The sequence below is a fragment of the Arvicanthis niloticus genome, chromosome 2 (assembly GCF_011762505.2).
Source record: "Arvicanthis niloticus isolate mArvNil1 chromosome 2, mArvNil1.pat.X, whole genome shotgun sequence".
Classification (NCBI taxonomy): Eukaryota; Metazoa; Chordata; class Mammalia; order Rodentia; family Muridae; genus Arvicanthis; species Arvicanthis niloticus.
The window spans coordinates 35,972,359-35,996,860 of record NC_047659.1 but is presented as its reverse complement, the minus strand read 5'-3'; the positions used below and the strand labels follow the sequence as shown (position 1 = coordinate 35,996,860).

The 24,502-nt window shown below is 42.4% G+C and overlaps 1 protein-coding gene across 8 annotated transcripts in view; it reads right to left on the bottom strand.

The window, feature by feature from the left end:
- Positions 1–24,502, bottom strand: part of Tanc1 (tetratricopeptide repeat, ankyrin repeat and coiled-coil containing 1) — a 234,757-nt gene that overhangs the window by 120,623 nt on the left and 89,632 nt on the right. For all 8 annotated transcript variants that reach the window (XM_076928786.1, XM_034494295.2, XM_034494294.2 and 5 more), the window contains one exon: positions 338–526. In XM_076928786.1, the coding sequence (XP_076784901.1) occupies positions 338–526 (189 nt within the window). The remainder of the gene's footprint in view (positions 1–337; positions 527–24,502) is intronic.

Sequence of the window (24,502 nt, the reverse complement as noted above, 5' to 3'; positions counted from 1 at the left end):
CATCTCTCCAGCCCCAAGATTAGTTCTTCTGAGATGAGATCTCACTATGTTGCCCAAGCTGGCCTGGAAATCCCAAGCTCGTGAACTTCTGCTTCAGCTGTTTTAGGTGCTGGGATTATAGGTATACAGGTATACACCACCACACCTGGCTTTCCCTGAAGATTTCCTACATGCACTCATCTTGATATATACATACGTATGATACACACACACACATATATATATGATATATGGATCATATATATGACACAATTATACATAATTATTTGTGCAATATATCATACATAATTTAAATAACCAATATAGCTTGTGTAGATACTGGGATGCTTTTTTTTACCTGGAGATTTTTTGTTCGATCTTGACTGTGTCAGGTGAGATTGTCGAGGCAGCAAAGGTGATGAAGGAAGAGACATAGAGACCCCCTTGGCCAAGCTCACACGGTATGTGTCTTCTGTTGTGGACAAACTGTTCACAGGAGACTCACCACTGGAGGATAAGGCAGGTGTCTCGAAGCCAAAGTCACCTCCTGGAGTAAAGAAGTGATATCTAGGTTATACCACACATGACAAGTTGATAAGACTTTAATTTGGAAGAGCTACATCCTTAGAATATAATTCCCATATATCAGATATTCTGAATTTCTTTAAATGATTTCTGCTGATCACTCTTGAACTCCATTGCCTGTAGGAGAACTCAAGCTTTACTACTGAAGCATCAGTGAACTCTGCCAGGAGGGCCTTTCTGTCCCACTCAACTGCTACACAAAGTCCAAAGCCAGGAACTCTCTGGACTTCCAGCCCCAAGTCTGCTTCCTCCCATATGGGGATCCCAATGGAAGACCTGGACTGCACCCACAGGGCTTCCTGGCCTCAATTCTCTACCCTCCTGAACCCCTGCCAACCCCAACCCATCACACTGCTCAAAACTGAGCAGGTTCCTTTAGCATGTAACCCCTAAATGGACCTGGGAACAAACTAGCACACATTATGAAACCAAACTTTCTAGAGTAAGCAGATCCTCCAAAAACACAGAGGATGCAATTATATTGTACAAAGAATACAGGAATACAGGCCTCGGCGGGGATGAGCCTCTTGGAGAAGAAATGTAGCCAGTTACATGCACTCAGATGATACCCTTTGCTCCTATCTGCCCCTCCCCCAACTCGGCAGCCCCACCCAAAGTCACATTCCTCAGAATACACCAAGAGGCAACTAAGGACTGCAAAGAAACTTGAGTCATCACTCCATAGATTACAAACCATCTTCAAAGCTCTAAATTATAGACAGTAGAATTCAGAGGAGACATGTAAGTTTCCCATAAGCAAATTCAGTCTGTCTGACAAAGGCTCTCCAACTAGTCCTTGCGCCGACTTCCTAGCTACAAAAGAAACCCAAGTACCACACTTGGGGTTGGGGAGATGAAACCCCTAAGATGTCTAGCCAGGCAGGCGCTAATTTTTTTTTTTCCAGATCTCTGCATAAGGCCAGAAAGGGATGTGACCCCAACCGCCATTATTCATGCTGCATTGCTGTGCTGGCTTTTCACATGGGAAGGACTGTTAACCCTGCCCCAGACTTGGGGAACATGCTGAAGCCTGGGCTCCACAAGCAGCTCAAAAGCAGTGGGCAAGTTGGCAGAGTCAGCAAGGTCTCTTCAGCCTCACCTGAGCCAACTGCACTCAAGCATTTCAATAAACCAGAGACGCTAATAAATTACCACTAACTGCCTAAGTCACTAATTTGAAGAAGGAGGAAAAGCACAATTACTAGCCAGTCCTCACTAGAATCACAAAAACACTAAAGGCAGGTGACCAAGACATTCTACCCCTAAGGGAGGAGGGTAAAGAGGAATTAGTAAAGGTCCCTCATACTGTCCAAGTGAACAGGAGAGGTCCCTGCCTTGGACCATTACACCCCTGGACTCTTGAAGACACCACTTCTTGATATCTGTAACCAGCACATGAGACTACCACTTCTGTGGCTGCCAATGAAAGGCAGAGCCAAGGCTCTGCCAGAGCACTGCCTCCCAAGAGGGTTGTAAGCTTACATCTCAGAAGAGATGAGAGCTGAAAGGCAGTTACTTTCTCAGTCTCAACTAGTTCCACGACCAGACCCCACTGCCATTTGGTTCTGTAAGCAGGTACAGCGCCTACAGGATTTAGGCAAGTAACAACAGGAGTGAGACAAGAACATGTAAGTAGTTACATCCCGCAGTTACCGAGGATGCCAGAGCAGCAAGCAAGGCTGATTTTTTCATGTTTTGAAGAGAGCTACATGGCCCCATGTACTACCTAAGTCACAGACTTGAGCTGTAAATGGCAATGAGATAGCCCAATAGGCCATAAGGAATAGTCTCACTACCCACTCTGAAAGATTTCTGGCCTATATACACATGAAAACCCAGACTTCCAGTCCCTTACTTTCGGTTGGAAAAAAAAAAAAAAGGAAATACACACACCATCACCAGAAACTTTAAAAGTTAAGCTTGATCCTGAGAAAAGGGTTACTATCTCAGAGACCGAATTTTCTAACACAGAACAAGAGAAATCAGGGACTGGAGTGCAGATTTAAAGCATTCCCTAATCACAAATTCTGCCCATAAACTTTGTTTGTATCAAACAAAGCAAATATTTTCATTAACTGCAAGTCTGTAAGACAGAGCCTTCCAAAGCATGCCGAAGCCATGAGGACCCTCAGCCTTGGGAGCAGCTGGGCTCCAGCTCTTTGATTTTATGTAGGCTGCAATAAATGGGACTTAGAGATGGGGTTTGGGGGAAGGGGACATCTATTTCAGCTTGACTTTGCCATCTCCTGACAGTATCTGTCCCAAACATGCTGTTCTGTTTGGTTTTCCAGAAACAATTAAACTCCCAGCTTCCTTTTATAGGGAAGGCACAAAGCAGGAGAGCAGCTTTAGAGAGGAGCAAGAGGCATAAAGCACCAAGTGGGAGACCAGGCTGCTTAGAACAGCATCCTGGAGCCCGAGAGCTTAAACAGCACAGAGCAGCAGGTTAAGGTCAAAAGAAGCCCAGAGCATCTCATGACACCAAGGCCTAAAGTAGAACTCTGGTAAGAGCACACACATGAATGATGGGGTGTTCCAAGCAGTGGGGCATCCGAAAATCCCCAGTTCACTCAACATTCCTCAGCAGATGCCGAAAAGGGCTTCAGAAGAATTAAAGATTTTTCACTACAGCGACCATCGTGACTGGGGCATTTCTTTTGGCCTTGAGTAGGTGTTGCTTTAACTGCAGCCTACTTTATTCCTCGATCCAGTTAAGAACTAGGAAGCACACTTCAATCACGCTTCCGGTTGCTGTAGCAGAAAGGCCCAGACTGGGCAGGACAATGCATTCTCTCCAGGGTACAAAAGCCATGTTATCAATGACCAGGTTTGCCAGGCTCTCCTCCAACACTGGCGGGTGCTTCCCGTGGAACACTTAAACCCCACAGACAACCATATCACCTAGTGCAAGTTCATCTCAGAGAGTCCCCCGATCCAAGCACACCTCTCATAGGCCGGAAAGCGGGGCACCATTAATTGGGAGGAACAGGCAGAGCAGCTGGAACCTTCGCCCAACCAGCCTTCTCCTAGGATCCTAACACACTGCTGCAGTTGTTTTAAGGATGCTGGGAAAAATGGAGAACCCCAAAAGAAACACATTCTAAATGAGCTAAATATGTAAGGGGCAATGCAAAGGGGATAACAGTATCTTGGGCTCTGTTAGTTATATACAATCTACACACACACACACACACACACACACACACACATTTTTCCTATTTTAAAATCACTGATTTCCTGAATTCTAAAAATAAAAGATCAGGAAGGACATGGGAAATAAACGGATACTTATAAGGTCTTCTGTGTTTATAATAAATCAAAATTAAAATACACACATAATAAAGTATAAGAGTGAAAGCCATATGGACAAAGATAAAGGACTCACCAAAGAGAGTATGACATCTAATAAAGCATTATAAATCTGCAGAAATGGCTTTTGATAATAGTTCTTTATTTAACATCCCTACCAACTCTTAAAGACTTTGAATTTAAATTCACAATGAAAGAAAAAAAAAAAAAACGTGAAACTAGGAGATGAACATTTAAAGGTGGCCATGTGGAATGGTAAAGTCGGCACTGCAGATTAAAGCAGACACCGCAGGATTAGAGGCAGCTTTTAAAGGAGGGCACAGAAGGCAGGCAGATGAAAGCAGAGCCTATTTGAGAAAGGGTGGCCCTGAGAGTGGCAAGGGTGAGCTCAGACATTCAGGTAAATAGGTCTACAGAGGCAGGAAATAAGATTTCCATTTATCGTGCCATAAAGTGGCCAGGGAAGGCGGGGGCTAGAAGCTTAGAATAGAAAGAGAAAGATGTTCTGTTTATCCAGTTCCAGAAAACGGGACTCGGGTGATACATTTAACTAGGGCATTAGATGTATTATGGCGTCTTCTGTGGTTCCCGCCTCTGAGCGCACTGCTTTTTAAACATATTTTCCATCATAAGGTTTTATAACCACATAACTCATATATATTTACAGAAACCCAGCAAGTTGGGAAAGATTTCCTCTGCAAGACCCAGTGTCTTTTTTGAACCTTGTGAAAGGTTCTCTCTGCAATGGAAAACACTTTAAAGCATCTTACATGCCTGGCTTCTAGACCCAGCTACTGATTATTCAGTGTATGTTTTCAAAAAGAAAGGATAAGAGGATCCCATAACATATCCACACAATCATGACTAATTCTCAAATAGTACCACAGTACCACCAAAAACAAAAACAAAACAAAACAAAAACCACAAGAAAACAGCTGACCTGGAGGTTCTGGGGTCAAAAAACTACCAGCTAATGAGACAAGCAGGCCCTTTCACCTCCTCCATGGAGGTCAGCAAATGTCCTTATACTTCCTGCACTTTATCCTGAGACATACCAAGGAAACAAAATGCTATTTTCTCCCTGACTGTCCAAGCTTTTCTTTAAAACAGGCCACCATGGAAGGGCTACAGAGTTTTTAAAAATCTATGACCTCGGAAAACTCTCCATTCTCAGATTCTACAGAAGCATAGTTTAAAGAAAACGCTTTCAGGGATGCAGTAGGTGCCCAGACCGAGTGCCAGGAGCACCCCACTTCCTCACTTCATCTTCACAACCTCCCTACAAGTCCTAGTTCCCCTCTAGATGAGAGGATGGAGGAGCAGACAGGAGTAAGCAACGTGCCTGAGGGTACCTCAGGCAACCACAGGTTGCCCATCTCCCCGGTGCCGTTCCCCTTTCAGAAGGCTGCCTGCCGAGATACACTTTCTATATTACGTCATTCTGTGTACCCGATGGAGAAAACCAAAAATAGTGTATATATAGGTCTGCACGCAGTCCCAGGCCACCATGAAGAAAGCTGTTCCCTATTTTTCCAGTTCTGTGCCGGCTGCTTAATTAGTTCCAAGCGCTCCCGAACGTTCTGCTGGGGAGGCACCCAGGCCTCCTGATCATTAATTTTCCTTCAGTCACACCTTATGTTGCTGTCACACAAACCAGGTACATCTGAAGCATAGGTGTTTAGTCATCAAGCACTCAAAATAGCATCCTTTCCTTTCACCCAGGACTGTACGTTCAGTAACTCTTGCAGCATATGGGCCTGCAGCTTCTGCAGCGAGACTGGTGGGTCTAATCTTCCAGTCTGGCCCAGAGGAAGAATAAAAATGTGGGTCAGTTGCAACCAACAGCAGCCTGGAAAGGTCTGTGGAATGCATGCAAACTCCTCACTCTACATTTCCCCGGCAGCACATAGATGCTTTCTGACCTCATCAACCTCCCCACTTCTTAGATTCTGAAGCTTTCAAGGCCTTGTATTGCTCTATCTGATCAGGGCAGCAGCCCCAACTCCTCTGTTCCGGGAGGAGGCCACGTGCTGCCTGGGAAGCTGTTCCAACCACTGAAACTCAAGTCATGGGCTTTAAGGCTCTCCCAGAGAGGGTAACGTAATCGATGCAATGTGTATCAGGGGTTTCTCTCGCCACTGGAACAGGAAGCTGGTCAGGATCTAAGATGCTTGTGTTCTGGTTTTTAAAAGGGAAAGAAAAACCAGAAAAAGAAGTGGTATCTGGGACTGTTAGATATCTGTAATCCCAACACTCAGAAGGTTGAGGTGAGAAGCCAGAAGTCAAGGCAAACATGGGAAAGAAGAAGAAGAAGAAGAAGAAGAAGAAGAAGAAGAAGAAGAAGAAGAAGAAGAAGAAGAAGAAGAAGAAGAAGAAGAAGAAGAAGAAGAAGAAAGACGACGTCGTCAAATAGGCGAGAAGAGAAGGAAAAAAAAAAAACATAGGAAATGACCACTAGACCACGTTTTCAGTATTTAAAAACATATGTTTCCTGGGAGTGTATGTGTATATATTTATGCTCATGTAGTATGTATACGCAACTCTATGTATGCAGTGTACATGTAAACACTCCTACTGTTTGTGAATGGAGGATCTCTGGATTCTGTAGTCACGCCTGCATCTGGAAACAGGATGATAGGATGTAAACAGCTGGGAGCACGGGCAGAGGTTAATCCATGTATATGGTTGACACCCTCTATGTATATGTTTGATGTAAATATTTATCTTTATACTCCCAAGGATAGAGCTATGTGTATATGTGAAGTTAAGTGGGCCACCTGCTATGCTCTCCCTTGGGAAGTAAGTGAAAGGAAGCTCCATCTCACAGGGTTTGTGCTCACAGACACCTGCATGTGAATGCCACCCAGAGGTGACCAGTCTGCACTTGGCAGGTTGCCATGATGCAAGGCAGGAGGAGCAGCAGAAGGCCATCACCAATGACAAGTCCTTTTTACTGTCTCTGTGCCAGTTCCAAGTCAACAAGCCTGTCCCTAGCAGGGGGACAGCCAGCTGACAAGATTGGGCAGGGTTGAGGTGGGATGCAGGTGAGTAAAGCCTGAGTCCTAGACTGTGTGTAAAACTGCACCAGGCACGTACATATGCAAAGCCTCCCTAAAGCCCAGTAAAATGTCTGTCAACAAAGAGGCAAAAACCCCCAAACAGGAGATAGCTAGAAAAACCATAGCAATCTAAAAGACCATGCTGGAACATTCTTTATTGTTGCAACAATCCGTGGCTTAACCACACTCCAGTCAGCAAGGAAACAGAGTCCCTACTCCCACTACTGAGGCTACTTTACCCCAAGTCTCCCAGCATGAACACTTCCATTAAACAGGGCCCCCTTACACAACAGGCCTCCCCTGGAATTATCAGGTAGGAAGAGCTGATAAAGTATAGCATTTATTATCAATGAAAGGAAAGTATCTTTTTCTAATGATTTATTTTATTTTATGTGCATTGGGGTTTTGCCTACATGTACATCTGTGTGAAGATGTTGGATCCCCTGGAAGTGGAGTTACAGAGAGTTGTAAGCTCCCATATGGGTACTGTGGATTGAACTCAGGTCCTCTGGAAGAACAAACGATACTCTCAACCACCGAGCCATCCCTCCAGCCCCCGAGAAAGTGAGTATCTTTAAGACTCAGAGAAAGAGAACTGAGAACACCATTCATAAGCAGCTGGGCACCCTGGCGGAACATGGAGTGGCTGGCCTAGGCTGGTCACGATCATTTAGTATGCAGCACAGACTAGGATCCACCACTGCTTTATACACAGCACTGAGAAAGAGCAAAGGCTCAGGAGAGCTTTCCTAGGCCAGAGAGGAAAAAGGCAAGAAAAGAACGCTTAATGGTACAAGAAAAGATTACAGGTATGGAGCACAAAAGATGTTTCTCAGAAGAAACCTGGACACGATAAAGTCATTAAAAACAAAGCCCTGTTCTGACAAGAGGAATACAGTTGGTAGGACCCATTAGGTTCTATGCTGCTTCACTGGAGGAAGACACAGTCCTAGTGTCACCTGGTAAAAACTTTGTATTGAAAGCTTTAGAAAAGATTGTCACAGACCAAAGTATGTGTTTTTGAATGTGCACAAAGCAGAGGACACTGCAAAGAGCCAGAACCCAGTGGTGCCTGGGTATTGAACCATTCTAGAGTTGTGTAAATGAAGGGACCACAAAGCAGGTGACTCAAAAACAACCAAAAGTTAATTCCTTACATTTCCAGACCTAACAGTCCATAGTCACAGTGTGGAGCAAGGTCACGCTACCTCCAGCGATGAGCCAGCCCATGGCTATTTCTTCATCTCTAGCCAGCTATCTCTGATGTTTCTTGGTTTGAAGACCCAGCACTCCAACCCTGCCTTCATCAATCTACAGTGCTCTCTGTCCATGTGAGTCTGTTTGTTTGAAATAGGGTCTCCCTCTGTAGCTCAGGCTGGCCCAGAACTCACTATATAGCTCAGGCTTGCCTCAACCTCCCAAAACCTGGAATTACAGGTACAAACATCATTCTTGACATTGTTGCAACCTTACATTGTTACAATCTTTCTTAGGAACCCCAGGTATCTGAAATTAGGACCAACCTAATTCTATAGAGACCTTAATCACATCTGTAAATACTGTATTTCCAAATTGGGTCATTTCCGCTAACACCATGTTAAAGGCTGGGGCTCCAACATATCTTTTGCAAATCAATGCTCAACACGTCACTCTCTCCAACATCAAAAGCCAGAAGTAAAAAAAAACAATAGCTGTATCTAGAGAGACCCGCTAGCATGATCAGGTCTCATAAAGCTGAAGCAACTTTGCAATTGTATGTCATATCAACTAAAAGCATTCAGAGACACTCCCAGACTCAACACACAGTATATGTATTCTTTTGGAGAGGAGAAGAAAACATTACTTCAGAGAGCCACCTAAATTAACTACAACAATGGAGCCACTACGGTTTTACAAACTCTGTATATATAACCTACGCCTTGTAACACTTCAGCCAACTGTCCCTTTTCATCCCCTACCCTTTCAGGAAATGTGGTTTTCAACCATACACTTCACCTCTTAGTGAAAAAAAGAATCTGAGTGACAACTTAAAATAATAACTGTAGCTGTCAGAACTTGCTAACAGCAGCTAGCATTTTACATGGTCAGGACACTGGGCAAAGGCCACAGCACAAAGCCTGGTTTTGGTGCCAATGAACAAGTTACGAGAAAGAAAAAGAAAACCGTTTGCCATGTGAGTGGCATTTTTAAAAGCACGTGGAATAAACATCTAAGCCAGTAAACACAATGTTTTATACACTGAATGACAATAACAGCAGAATGGGATGCACAACCAATGTCTTAGATTTCAGTAACGTGGTGGTGGTGGTGGTGGTGGTGGTGGTGGTGGTGGTGGTGGTGGTGGTAGTGGTGGTGGTGGTGGTGGTGGCTGTTCTTACAGCTTAGAGGAATGGATAGGTTTCCTCTTCCTTGGCTGCTCTCAGTCTGGCCTGTATTCTGGCAACGTTAGGACACGAATGTTTTACAAAGTGTACTTGATTTTCCAGCACATAGTTACTTCAAACAGAAATTTATACCCATCTTCTTTTACTTCCTGGGGCTACCCAGTAAAGCTATCTCCCTAGATAGTTACCAAAAAGGAGGGCTACTTTTCCTCTTTCTAGAAGCTTCCAATCATAACTATTATGGACTTCAATCCACAGGCTCAGACTTGTCCTTGTGCAGATAACATGCCTGACCAAACCTTACTGCTTGCTGTAAGACGGTCTATCCCTACTCATTGTTCTTCAGTGATGTTCCAAACTGGCTTCTGTTTGCCTGTCAGTTTTCCCCATATGGACACAGGGTCTCCCCATGAAGACCAGGCTGGCCTCAAATCACCCCCAAAACTAAGATTAACATGTGTTAACCATAACCCAGCTGTCTTAGTCCAATGTCTTTGCCTTCAACTTACAAGCTCAACCAATGAATGCATGCATTCTTTACCTAATGTTAAATTTCCTTAAACACAACCCAAATATACCTTCTTAATTTAGAATAACACAAAGAACCTGGTTTTTCCCACCAAACCCTCTTGTGGTTGACATAAGAAGAGGAACACAGCGCCATAGACCTCACAAATATGTCATTAGTGTTCTGAAACCAGGCAGCAAGATAGCCTGGAACGGCCAGTGCCTTTAGGATATCCATCCTTAAGCCACTCCTGCATCTCATTTGTATGCCTTAGCCTTAGGACTCAGTCCAAGCTCACTGACTCCTGGAATTCACATCAAGTGGGTATCACAGTGACACGTCGGAATTTGTAGTTATGTGTTAATTATAAACGTTATGTCTACTGAGTGTATCTGAACTAAATGATTACATTTGCTGGTTGTGTATGTGTGGGAGCGGCTGTGGCACTCGGGAGACAACTTGCAGTGACTGGTTTTCTCCTTCTGTTATGTACATTCTGGGAATGGAACTCAGGTCCTCAGGTTTGGCAGCAAGTACCTTTACTGCTGAGCCATCTTGCCAGCTCCCACTAACAATGATTAAGCTAATACTCAGTAAGTCCTTACTCACTGTGCCAGACATCTTATTAAACACTTTATATACATTTGTTTATTCGTCTTAATCCACTTAAAATAGATGCTTCAACTTCTCCTTGTTCCAGATGAGTGCACAAAGTTGCCCACAGACTAGAACCCCGGCTGCCTGACTCTAGTCACGACTCTATTATAGTGCCACTCTGGCTTGCTGGCCCAAGTAGCAGATGCCCTAACCAAAGTGCACACAGAGCATGAAGAACTAACTGTGCAGTGCCTAAGAAATTCTATCACCCACAGATCATTTAGCAAGTCGTGTTTCTCTCAAGGATATAATCATCAGGAACATTCTGTCACATTGGACATGATGACATTTTGGGGGTGGAAAAAAATAAGTAGAGGGAAAAAGGGTTTTGGAACAATATCATAACCTGTTACACCACCCTCACTAACTACTCAGTCCCAAACTCTGGCACTTCCATCAGCAAAGCTCTGTGCCAGCAGGCTCACCACAAGAGAAAGGACAAGCATAAAGGGAACTGCTGCTCTCTCTGACTTCAATTAAAAGAAAATTTCCTTATATGGAAAATGGGATCATAACATGGCAGGGGCTGAAGGGTAGCTTAAAGTTTCTAGGTAACATGTAAAGTTTCTCAAAAACAAATAAACAGCAAAAACCATTCAAGGGTAAAATGCTTGCCTTGCAAATGTGAGGATCTGAGTTTCCTCCACAGAACCCACATTTTAAAAATGTTCCGAGACATGGTAGTACACTGGCAATCCCAGCCAGCACTGGAGAGGCAAACATCCCTGAGCTTACTGGCTGGTAGACCTGGCCTACCTAATAAGCCTCAAGTCAGTGAGAAAACCCAAGGTGGGTGGTACATACCTGAGGTTGTCCTCTGGCCTCCACATGAATGTGCACACACATACACACCTCCAACATATAATATACATTTGAAATGGCACTGCACAACCAACTCTGTTCATTTTCCAGAAAGAGAACATATAAATTGACTATACATGTAACTATTTAACAAAGCCTTCTTCAGGCCCACTCTGAGGTATACAGATTAGGGGAGAGAACAAGATGCCTCAGCATTTCCTGTTTTGTGTCTTTTATATTCTATATACTACATCCCTGCTCTGCACACATACACACACACACACTCACTCATGATCCATTTTCAAAACAGCAGCTTCAATGATATGTCTGGTAAAATATCTTAGCAACAATGTCAACATTGTCTCTCTGCAGCTAACCTTATTAGCATTCCACTCTAATCATGATTTCTCAAACACAAAATGGATTGCAAGTTATTTGCTTCATTCGTTCTTCCAGTATGTCTCTGGGGGAAAAGCCCTCTGACATCACGTAAATTGAACAGCTAGATTATATTCACTAGCTACTCCTTTCTGTGTATCTGACTTGCAAGTGTAAGTATGTGACTGAACAAATGTTGACACAGAATCAGCATAAACACAAAACCAAATGAAATACTCTGACAAATTGCTTTGATCAAATCACACGCCTTGTTATTCCGTAAAAGAACCCTTTAACTTCTGTACTTGTGTATCTGTATTTAAAGTTCATCTTTAGAAGATTGCCAAGAACAACACAGTTTGCTAGATAATAGTGGAATCCATTTTTCCTAAGAGTTTTTGAAGTCACACATGCAAAACGTTGCATAACTAGTTGGGGTGTCCCTGCAGTAACACAGAAAGAAATGTCAGTGGACCCACAGCTCTGATCACTCCCACAAAGGTGCACATGTGTGCTCCTCACCCAGTCATTTCCAAGGTGGCACTGAGTAGGTCTGGTGGAGGCCTGGCCATGGCTAGGACTCACAGCACACACACACCAGTTACATGAGAGCCCGGTTCCTGTAACGCTGAAGTGAGCTGTGAATCTTGTGCACAGTACTTCAGAAGCACAGACATCTTTGCAGACTCAGAAGTTTCTTGTTTCCCATCCTTGAGTCTAGGCCTCTGTGACTCCCTCCCCCTCCTCCCACCTCCAATCTCTTAGCAAACACATGTCTTCCCAGACTGTTTACAGCAACTGTCCCTGCAGCAGTCTGCTAAGGGCATGCCTAATAAGCAACTCCTTCCTCCATCTGCACCAGATGGAGTGGCCAGGGTTGGGTTGACCACAGACAAGCGAGCTAATGAAACAATGTCTCCAAAGTGCCACTGGTTACCAAAGTCTGAAGGAAGAGTGTCCAGAGTCAGAAAAGCAAAGAGCCCAGAACCCTACACAACATGCCATCAATGATAAGAGCAAACATTTCTAAGATGCTTACTATGGCCCAGACATTGTTATAAGGACTTTTAACTGATTTACTCTTCAACAATCTAGAGAGAATACTTGCCCCTTGGTATTGGTTAGGGATTGGTTCCAATATCCCCATTTGATCTTAGGATGATCAAGTCCCTTATGGGAAAGGGCACAGTATTTGCATAAAGCCTACATACATTCTCTTGTATACTTTAAATCACAGCCAGATGTTAGACAATACCTAATACAATGGAAATGCTATGTAAATTGGAAGGCATGCTGTATTATTTAGAGAATACAAGGCAGAACTCTGTGGTCAATGTTCATGTAGCTTTTTCCTGATTTTTTTTTTTAAGTTTAGATTTTAAATATTCAACAGGTCGGCTCTGTAGAATTTCCTCCCCATCTCAAGACACAAAACTGGAAAGATGGTGAAGCTCAACAGCTTAAACTGGGAATCAAAGCCAAGCACCCAGATCACTAACCTTAGGGGCAGAAAACCCGGGTTAGTTTGCCTCTACAGCTTAAGAACCATGTCATCTTTATATAGTTCAGAATGGTTTCCCTTCTGTGGATCTGGGAATCGAACCCAGGACCTTGAGCATGCTAAGCAAGCACTCTACCACAAGGACACCCCAGCCCTTACACTAGTTTCTTGCCCTTCCCATTTACAAACTATCTATTTCATTAGTAAACATGGGCATTCAGCACATCACATAACAGTGTGCACTGGAGAATAACTTTTTCATAAGGACCATCATGTATTCTCCAGAGAATGTGCTTTCTGATTAACTGTGGCTCACTTCCAGATTTCTTTAATACCGTAAGAAAATGAAATCTCATCCCCGTGCGCCAGCATCTTCACATCAAAACACATGGTATAAGCTTAAAGACTTGCATGAGTATACTTTATTTCTTTGCTGACAGCATCTCTCAAGGTCAAAGGTGCTATGAGGGGGCTCCTTTTAATCTTACCTAATGTTGACATTTTCAAACAAAATGAATTGCATTTGACTCATCATGGCTAACATAATTTATCTTTATTGTATAGGCAAGAAAACTAAAGGTTCAAAGAAAAAAAAAAAAAAAAAAAAAAAAAACAACCTGTTCTGAGAAAACTATTAAGGTGCCTTCAAACTTGGAACCGAGAGGCTACCTAGGTGCTGGTGGGGAGACTGATTTTGTTCTTGGTTTGCTCCTCTGGTTTTGTTCTCTGCACAGCCCTAACTAGCCTACAACTTACAATCCTACTTCAGCCTGGCTGGAAGGCGAGCTGGCACAGCCCTTAACTCCCTTCAGTATGATACTTCACTACAACAAAAGATACCTGGCCTCCTGCTTGGAGAGCCTAGCCAGCCACTGTAACAACTGAGCTCCTAAGAAGGAACCAGCCCTCCAGAGGCTCCTAAGAAGGAACAAGCCCTCCAGAGGCTCTCAGCTTCAGGACCTTGGAGCTGCAGATGCAGGTCAGAGACGGATGCAGTTCTAAGACTTTCATTCATGGCAGCAGTGAACTCATGCACAAAGTGGGGGAAGAGAGCTGGTCCCCTCAAAAAGTGATCTGTAATCGCAGTCAGTTTTTAACACAGAACTTAGAGACTTAGTACAGACTTAACCCTACCAAACAGAAAGGGTGACTTAGATAAATCTTTTTAGGCTTTGTAATTCAAAATTAAACATAAGACATGTTTGCCTTGCTTAAAACTTTAGCTGGTGGGCTCTCAATAATTAAACACTCATTAAATTATTAAAGCAGCCACTAAACCAAAAAGAGAAAGGAGGTAAACAGGCAGAACAAAGAAACAAATTTTCATTATTGACAAAAAGTCATACAATACTGTGTCACAGACGAGCTTAAATGCTTCTAAAATATTAATTGAAGCCTTCTCATAAGCCACCCCTAAGCACAGAGCATGCAAGTCTTTTGTGTAGGGTCACAGAACTGGTAAGCTAGCTACACAGCCACAATACAGCCCCAGACAGTATGGTTTCAAATGGCCAATGAACATACAAACAGTGCTGAATTCATACATTTAAAAAAAAATCATAATTGAGATGCTAAAATGGAACTTTCCAGATCATCAAAGATTAAATCATTCAATGACAATGTTGGTAAGTATTTCAACAAACACATTTTCTAATATATTGTTAGTAGACTTATAAATGTGTTCCCTGTTTGAAGGGTGTTTCAGCAAAATAAAAAAAAAAAGTACATTTTTAAAACGACTTTAAAAAAATTCTTCTCACCAAAGCATAAGCGCATATAGAGAGATTTATTTCAGAACTGATTTGTAATATGGCCAAAAAAAACAATAAAACTTCTATTTTAAGATAGGTTCTCATTAGACCGCTCAGGATGACCAGGAAACCATTATGTAGTATAGCACAGGCTCTGAATTCACGTTGCTTCTCAGTGCTGGTATTACAGGCATGAGCCACCGCCAGGCTGCAACTTCATTGTCTATCAATGACTGAAATAAATCACAGTATACTTGCCAGACATAGTAGCATGGTAGCACAAGCCTTTAGCCCCAGCACTTGGGAGGCTGAAGCTGAAGGACCTGTGTGGCCCAGGAGCTCAGGATCAACAAAGCAAATATCCTGTCTCACAAGGGAAGAAAAGGAAATGCGACAAATACAAACTGGGGGCCACACCGGGAAAGAAGAACCTGACTGAGAAGCCCTTCCCCAAACCAACGGAACAGGGTGCGCCAAGAAAGTCAGTGAAAAGGTATACAGGAGATACACAGAGAAAGGACTCAACTGCAAAAAGGTCCTAACTTAAAGCAGTAAGATAACCTGCAGAATTGACACATTAGTGAAATTCACAACATACTTACAACTAGGGAGAAGCAAGCAAACGCCATGCACCTGTCACTTACATATACGACAACCAGTTCCGAATTTCTAGAAACAACTCACAAAGAGCACCAAGAGCTCCAAACCAACACATGTCTCCTAACTCTTGACTGCAGTCTGGAACCTCCCTTCTCCTAGAGCCAACAACTCATACACACTTCCAGAGGGCTTAACACACACACACACACACACACACACACACACACACACACACTGATGGAGGAGGGAGGGAGAGAGAGAGACAAGTACAAACAACAACAACAAAAACCCCTCAGTATAGAGGTACAGCAGATACTGAGCAGCTTTTGAAGACTAATGGGGTGGCGGTGCAAAGGAAAAGAAAGTAAAGAAAGTACCTTGAATTTTTTCCCCTTCATCTTTAACTGATTTTTCCAATTGGACATTGCTCTAAAAACCCATATTTACTCTTGATTTTTATTACTAGAGAGTCATGGTCTTTGTTAAGACAAAGCCTCTCTATGCAGTCAAATTGGCCTTAAACTCAGCCACCCTCCCGCCCCAGTCTCCAGAGTACTGGAATTACAAACCTGTACTGCCACACCTAGAAAGGCCAAGTAAAATTAACAGTGACTGCACTCTGACTACAAATTTTAAAAACATCTCAATCAATATTTTTATAATTAGAAAATAATAATAATAAATAAAGTGAGGGCAGGCATGATGAAGGCACTTGCCACCAGGCCTGGTGACCTGAATTCAATCCCCAAAGATGGAGGACTGACTCCCAGAGAGTTCCCTGACTTCCATAGGCATGACACAGCACGCACATCATGCACAAACACAAGTCAATGTAAAAGAACTCCTTAAAGCAGTATGTGTTAAGAAACTATCTCTAAAATAGGTTAAATAAAACCTTGATAAAAGTATATTAAATGATAAAGTACAGTAGGAATTTAATGGACAGCAGCTTATTTTTTTTTCTTTAATTGTACCCAGAATAGTGGTGTGTTTCATCATCCGTGAATTATGGCATTACACTTCAAGAATAATCAATTGTTGTGGGCACTCTGTGTCCTCTCCAAAACTCTTCCTCTGAAGCTGTCACATGTGCAACATGCGGCAGTGTTTAGAGATGAGACTCTGAGAATCAGGTGACTCAAGGGCACAGTCCTTGTTAGTGTAGAACACACTTCTAAGAAGGGGCCCCTGACAGCTTGCTGCCTCTCTACAGTACACGCAGGCACAGCTAGAAGGTGCCTTCCACCAACCAAGGAAAACCCTCAACACACCCTGACATGCTGGGTCCCTGATCTCAGATTTTCAGCTCCCAGCATTGACAGAATAATCGCTGTTTTTTTTTTTAGCCAGGCCATCAAAGATGCTCTGTTATGGTGGTTGAAGCAAATTAGGAAATGCACTATCAAAAATCAAAATATATTTTGCATCTGGTACTCCGGGAAAATATTTTCTAAAATATCCCAAAATAAACTTAAGTTATCTAAAAACTATCCTTCTGCAGAGACAAAGCCCCCATTGAGGATGCACTGCTGTCCAAACTGCTCAGGCTGGATAAGTGGAGCCCAGCACAACCAATCAGTAATAAGTGGAGCCCAGCACAATCAATCAGCAGTAACTCCCACTCCAACCTTAACCTACAATCAAAGTCAGGCTCCTGCCCTTGCTGGTCAGCCAGTCCCATGATCTACAAAAACTCCAGATAATTCTAGCACCTACGTCAGTCTGCTCTCAACTGCCTGTAACTCTAGCTCCAGGGGTCGTGACACTTCTGGGTATCTTTGGTGCCCTGGGACAGGCATCATGTCAAATCTAACAGTGTCAGTCCTCTCACATCACCTTAAATATGAGCAACTTTTGGCCATTAAATTAAAACGAGCTGGTGAGACACTTGTTTGATTTTGCTCCTAGGACTATACTGAAAACCGGTAAGCTCAGACCATCCTCTGTTGAACATTGGTCCACCTCAAATTTTCCTCTCAGAAACTACTGGCCAGTAGGGTGAGGTGAATCAACTTCTCCACACTTTTGCAAAATGGAAATAAAAACTTGGAATTTTCTGCCAAAAATGCCAACGGCTCACATGAAAACTAAAATATGGAGATTTTATGGGATCACACAACACACTGATAAGGCTCTTTGCAATTTTTTTTTTAAACAGAAAATAAGTACCTTTTGTAGAGGGGGGAAAAACTGAAATGAAATTCAATTTGGTAAACAAAAATAAACATTTTTAACTGGGTTTCTAATTTATCACTTCTCTATTGAGGTTAAACTTCCTTTTGTATATATACACATCCAGCAGGGCCTTAAGGAAAAGCATAGAGAGCTTTGCTTCACCCTTTAAGATGATTCTAGCAGGAAGTGTCTTCCTGGAGGTTTCACTGTCCATATGGAGTGGGAGGTTCTGGGTGATCGCCTTCCCTTTCTCTCCAAGCCCAGAGTTTGCTCTAAGAATGCATCATATAACAAACAGGAAGCTCATCATGAAGCCACCATGGCACATGTGTGCAGGTGTCCAACACATGATGAATGTTCCACACCTGCTCCCCTCTTCTTCTAATGTATTCCTATGTTTCCGGAAAGCACAGGGAAAGCGACCAGAGGATGGAGGTCAAAGGTCTTCCAAAAATAGACCTTCATGAATGAGGATGTATTAGAATAAAGTCATCTATCAAGAAAAAATAACCACAGACTTGCCTACAGGCCAATATCCTGGGGGAGAGGGGGCATTCTCTCAATGGAGGTTCCCTCTTTCCAAATGACTCTAACTTCTGTCAAGCTGACACACTAGCCAGCATGGCAGCTCACATCTAGAATCCCAGTGTTGGGGGCAGAGGCGGGAAGATGGCAAGCTGAGCCTCCTAACAAGTTTAAGGGTAGTCTGGTCTGAACCTCTTCTGTTCTTTAAGCTTCCAGTTTCCTCAAGAAAGAATAGATGAATATCTAGCAGAAACTAAGTGCCAAGCGAGGTAAAAAGAAATTCGAATTTAAGCTTGACATTATCTCTGTAAGGAAGTTGTGCCCAAGTGTCATGTCAGTTATTCCAGAGATGATCAAGCTGAGATCTGAATTTGTGATCTCTAATTTGAGTGTCTGGTTTTCATTTCTTTGTAGACTGTGTGTGTCTGTAGAAAACAAAGAAAACCACTGAGGCCAGAACCTAGCAAGCCCTGAGGAACAGGCTCCATCCCAGTTCCATTCTGGTTGTAAATTAGAGATTGATATTTTGAACAGTCACCCAAATGTTCCGGCAAAGAGAAATGCATTACCTTTGGAAGGAATTGTTTCTGGTCATTGTGTTGCTTGAGAAATATTTTATAGTCTCTTAACAGAAGATACCAAATAGCCACATCTCAACAATACAGTCTCTGCACCAAATTCCTAAATAATAGTCCACAGCCGCAGAAAGCAGGCTACGGAGCACAGAATAATCAAAAGCAGCTTCATGTTTTCTGGATAAAACAAAGCGTCGTTTATATTAAGGCATTTTAAAAAGGTACCACTGAATGCCAGGACGCAGCCTGGAATGGCTTAAAATACCACGTTTAACAATCACACCAATAGCTTTTAAACTTTAGAGAGGATAACAGCTTCCTTTTGCTTCGAATTCAAAGTGATGAAACAAATGCAAAACAAAAAAAATTAATTCAGTACACACACAGGCTTAGAAACTATTTTCTGCCTTAATTAATACAATTACAAGTGTATTTAGCTAACCACCTGGGTTTTAATGATGGAAAAGGTGAAGGCCAAAGCTTCTTAATAAATTGCTCCAAAGTAAGCCCACTTCCTTAACACATGCACACACACACACACACACACACACACACACACACACACACACACACAGAATACTACTAGTAAATGTTCACTTAGCTTTGTTCTTCTAATACTTCACACAAGTTCTGATAACCAGGAAAGTTAGGTATGGCGTGACTCTATGCATTCAAGATTGACAAACTGCTTAGAGAAGGATACAGGCAGGGAGAGTGCCCAGTCCCCTCCTGTGGAAGGCAATAGATCTTGTCTAATACTTCCACAAGGAGGCCAAAATCTATGTTAAACAAAAAACAAAAAAACACATTACCTACTGTGACTGTTAATTATATTAAATATCAGATAAAAGTATGTTTCATTTCTTGACAGCAAGAAAAAAAGCAACAAAAACTGATCTGAGCCATCTGCTTGCTATGGAGTGCTAGCTGTTATCATGAGCTACACTAAGTATCTGCACTTATCAGTTTGGAGGGGCAAGAGACCTTCTCAATGATTCTGACTTAAGAATCCTCAATCATGTGCGTGCTGGTGAGAGGCAAAATCCACCCTGCCCCATAGACACTAAAAACCTCACATACAGTCTTCCAGCTCTGATGCGGCTAAAACCCAGGTGTGTGAGCCAGGCTCGGCCAGTTTACAAGCACTTGCCAGTTTCCAACTCTCCCTGCCTAATCCTAAGCATCTTCTCTTCCAGAAGAATTTTTATATCTATTTTATACTGTGTTAGAAAGAATAAACATAGGATGTTTATGGAAGTCAAAGTGTTCTATTTGAAACTACAATAAATTTCTCTGAACCACTGTGTATAGACATCAACGAATCAGCCCTGATGTAAGCTGTCTTTGCATTACTGTAATTGTCAGTATGACACCAAGTATGTCAACTGAAGCACTTTGGTGTGGTTGTTGATAATAGGAGAAACCATGCATGCATAAGGAAAGCTGTCGTACCTCCAGTCAATTTTGCTACAACCTAAAACTACCCCTTTTCAAGAACTTAAAAAAAAAAAAAAATCCTCAAAACCAAAAAGCTGTGGTTAGTACAGGTTTAGATTAGTGATTGAAATATATTTCTAGCCCCAGGGTTTGCTCCCCGGGACTACAAGAATCAATAGCAAAGGTGGGCTTTCACTGGGGATTAGGTAACTATACAGATAATTTTAGGAGAACTAGTCTAAGATAATAAATATGTGTATACCCACTCAGCAATATGGTATTTGTTTTTATTCAGTCAAGTCTTGAATCCTTCTATAAAGCTTTATCATTGATTTTGATATAAAGCTTGTTCTGCGCGCCTCCCGTGTCCCCTTTCACCCGTGGTAGAGAGACACGAGAGATGGAATTCGGGTATCACCACAGCGAGGCTTTAATCTGTATCTGTAGACGAAAAACTCGGAAGGGGCAAAGACAGGAAGAGGCACCGCTTAAATACACCCTAGAGTGACGTGTTCACTTCTGATTGGCTGTTCACTCATCACCCAATATTATGCCTCAGGATTGGCCAGTGACTTTGGCGCGCTTTCTGCCTTTGCAGCTGCGCAGTTAATTGTTTACTAGTGGAGAGGACACGATGTCCGCGCCATCTTGGAATGGCGAATGCTGACAGGCTCACTGTGGCTCCCAACAAAAGCTTGCATATATTAGTAAAGATTTTTGCTATTACAACATGGAACCTTATTCCTTTTCTCTACAGAAAAGAGGCTGACTCGCCCTGATGGTTCAATGTGCATTCTACACTCTTGTTAGGTTCAGATCTAGTAACAGATACACCGGACTATAAAATATAGCAGTTAGCTAATTTTATTAACAGTTTAATAAGAGTCTCATGAAAATCACATGGTAAGATAGGTCAAATGAAATCAAGAAACACGGTATAGCAGGTGGCAAACCTCTCTGAAGAGCTTTGAGATAAAGATGGCACCTCATGTGCATGTTTTAAATGAAGACTCTAGCATGTAAACAAACAACCAAAAGGGTGTCTTAGCCTAACACACCCTTCTACTGTGGCGAAATACTGACTTTGAAAGTTACATTTCTATGCTGTGTATGTGTATGTGCATGTGCACATGTGCTCGAGAATGAGAGAGCACACATATGTGCATGTCCACGGGGATCCACACATATGGAGATGAAAGGACAACCTTCAGAAGTTACTTTACTTTTCCCAGAATGTGTGTCCTAGGGATCAAATGCAAGTCATTCTTCAGGCTTGGTAGCAAGTACTTCACCAGCTGAGTCACCTTGCCAGCCCTTAATTTATTTTTGCTCCCACAGACCTAGTTCAAGGTCAAGAGATAGATAGGTGTGGCTCACATTTACAGAAAGAACCGGAACAAGGACAATGAAAGCACGTGCCCCCCAAAAATACTTCAAAGTTTTGGAAATTTCATTTCCTAATATGTCTTTCTATATACCGGAAACTCACTTTTTACCCATCTACAAGCGTAGATAAAAATGTGTAATCATTTTTCAAAAGAATTTTGCTAATGTCAGATTTCCCCTTAAAGGGATTCAATCTCACAAACCAGGACATACATATAACTTGCTAAATTTGTTTTCCAGTATGAGGTAGATACACATCCTACATTCTTGTAGGGTCAGAAGTTGGAAGCAAAGCTCTTCGATACTTCTGGGACAGGGCTGGGGAATACAGCCCAGTAGCAGGCTGCTCACTAGTCGGTGATAGCCCTGGGTTGAATCCTTGGTTATGGCTGTGAGGAAGAGCCACTACTATTTAGGCAGATGTGGTGGCACAGGACTATAATCCCAGCAACTGGGGAGCAGAGGCAGGCAAAGCCTAAAACTCAGGCTGGGCTGCATGGAGAAACCCTGCCTCAGAAACGACCCCAAAAATGAAACAAACAAATTTAAAAAACACTTTAAAAAACACTCTTCTTCTCAAATTTCTGAAAAACATTTAGTTTCGTTTGAGTTCTCCTAACTCTAACTCAGTCACTCTGTTTCCAAATTTTCAAACCATGCTCAGCATCAAATCAAAACAAAAGAAATCTATTAGAGAAAATTCTACAAAGGATGTGAAAAGCTCAACTCAGTTTTTTGAACAACTATTTCCTAAATGTGATGACTATGAGCTCAAGTACACGAGAATCTCCTTCTGTCCTTATAATAAAGATGGCCTTTAACTGGGAACAGTATTGCAAACCCTTTCCATACCGACTGTTACCCAGTCTCTCAAGTGTCTTGGGCCAGCTTTAATGTACAGAGAGGCTCAGCTAAGACTTACTTAGATGATGAGAGTTGGCACAGAACACAGCATAGAAGTTGCCAGGTTCCAAGTATTTATCCAACTCTTTTCACATAACTTCATCTGGATGTAAAATTCCAACTGCTTTCTTCTCAACACAAGACAACCAGGTTGGAGTTAAAAGAAGAGGGCCCAAACCACACAGATGCTTAACACAAAATGTTCCCATTACATTTTCAAGTTGGTTTGCTCTAGTGAAATCCCAGGCATGTTGAGCCTATTATAAAGACAGAGCTTAGACAAAGCAGTAGTTACTCTTAAAAGGCCAAAGGGACTTAAACCCCAAGTCCCATGTTTTGAAACTGGAAACCTTTCAAAGGCAAAGTGTGCTCACTGCCTGGCCTGCCTGGAAGGCACAGGTGCTAGGTGTCATTTAAACTGCTATTTTCCATGATCCTGGCACTGTGAAAGAGGAGGGTCTTTGCTGAGAGTTTGTTACTCTATAGGGAATTTGGCTTGAAGACCCTGGACCTGGGAAAGTGGGGGGTGAGGGGGGGTGGGTACCTATTTGCTTGGCTGCTCCACCCAACAGACAGCTTAGTTCACGCTAAAAATTACAAAGGCTTCGAAGGCAACAAAAAAAGTCTCTAGAATTAGTATCAGATGAGCCAAAACTTTGAAAAAAAATTTAACTGCTTTCAAAAAAAAAAAAAAAAAAAAAATGAGAAAGACATTTTGGCCCTGACCCAGCAGAGGATGAATGTGCCCCTGAAAAGAAATTATGTGAACTAAAATCTCTCACCATAGTAACAATTCTAATTAATTATTCAAAGCTAGGGGTTGGTTCTCTAAGGTTATGAGCTAACTATGCCACCTTCTGTTTATATCATTAGTTTCTTCTGTTCTATCTGTTTACCCAGGCATTAATGAGAAGTGTAAAATGGGGTCCTAACAGCAACCTTGTACTAAAGGCTTCACTTTTGAGGTGAGCTTGCCACTTTGCAGGCTTGATTTAAGGAATAATTAGTAATAAGTAGAAATTATATCTAGGTCCCACATAACCACAATATTCAGAGGTCTGCTGAGCCCCTTATAAATGCATGGAAACAAAATAACAACATATAAGGCCTTTTGGATTAAAAATAAACCATAATTGGTGACACTTCAGTGCCGTGTGTACTTATTTATAGTTCACCAGGAACGGAAGCTGAAACATTACTTGACATTGAGTCATCTTAAAAGGAGCCCTTTGCCAACAAGAGAAGATTTAACTTGAGTTTAAAGAGTGGGTTGCAGGGTGACCGACCCTACAGGTAACACTTTAACTGTGGCTACAAGTACACGATGCATAGCCTCTCTGAGGAAACTGGACTGTAAGGCTGACTGGTGAGCAGCCTCAGAGGAGGTGACCACATGGAATGCGGCGCTACTAGGGTCACGATGGCCAAATATGCACCAGAACACTGCAGGCGGTGGAGGAACCAAAGCCAGATTAAGTGGCTCTCCTTACACCGAGTGAGCAGTCTGGCATGAAGTGGGTCTCCACCTGTTAGGAATAAAATTTGATACTCAAAACACAAGGGCCCGTCAGGCAACAGTTGGTCAGGCAGAAAACTCAACTCCATGTGGGACAAAGGAAAGGGCTGTCTAGAAATCAAATTCCTCAACACGAACTGCTATCCTTCAATGTCTTTAACTTTACTTCTGGATCAAAAAGACTTATTAAATTAAGAACCCTTCATCTTTGGTGCAAAATTCAAACTTAATTTCCAACATTGTTTCTCATTTTTAAAAATGAATACTTTTTTTTTTTTAATTAAAGGGGGAGGGTTTGGGTTGGCTGGAGAGATGCCTCAGAGGTTAAGAATACCAGTTGCTCCAAGTTCAGTTCCCAGCACCCACATGCTTGCTCACAACTGTCTGTAACTCCAGTTTCAGAAGCCCTCATGTAGACAAACCATGCAGACAAAACAGCACCGAACATGAAATGAAAGTATATATTACAAAAC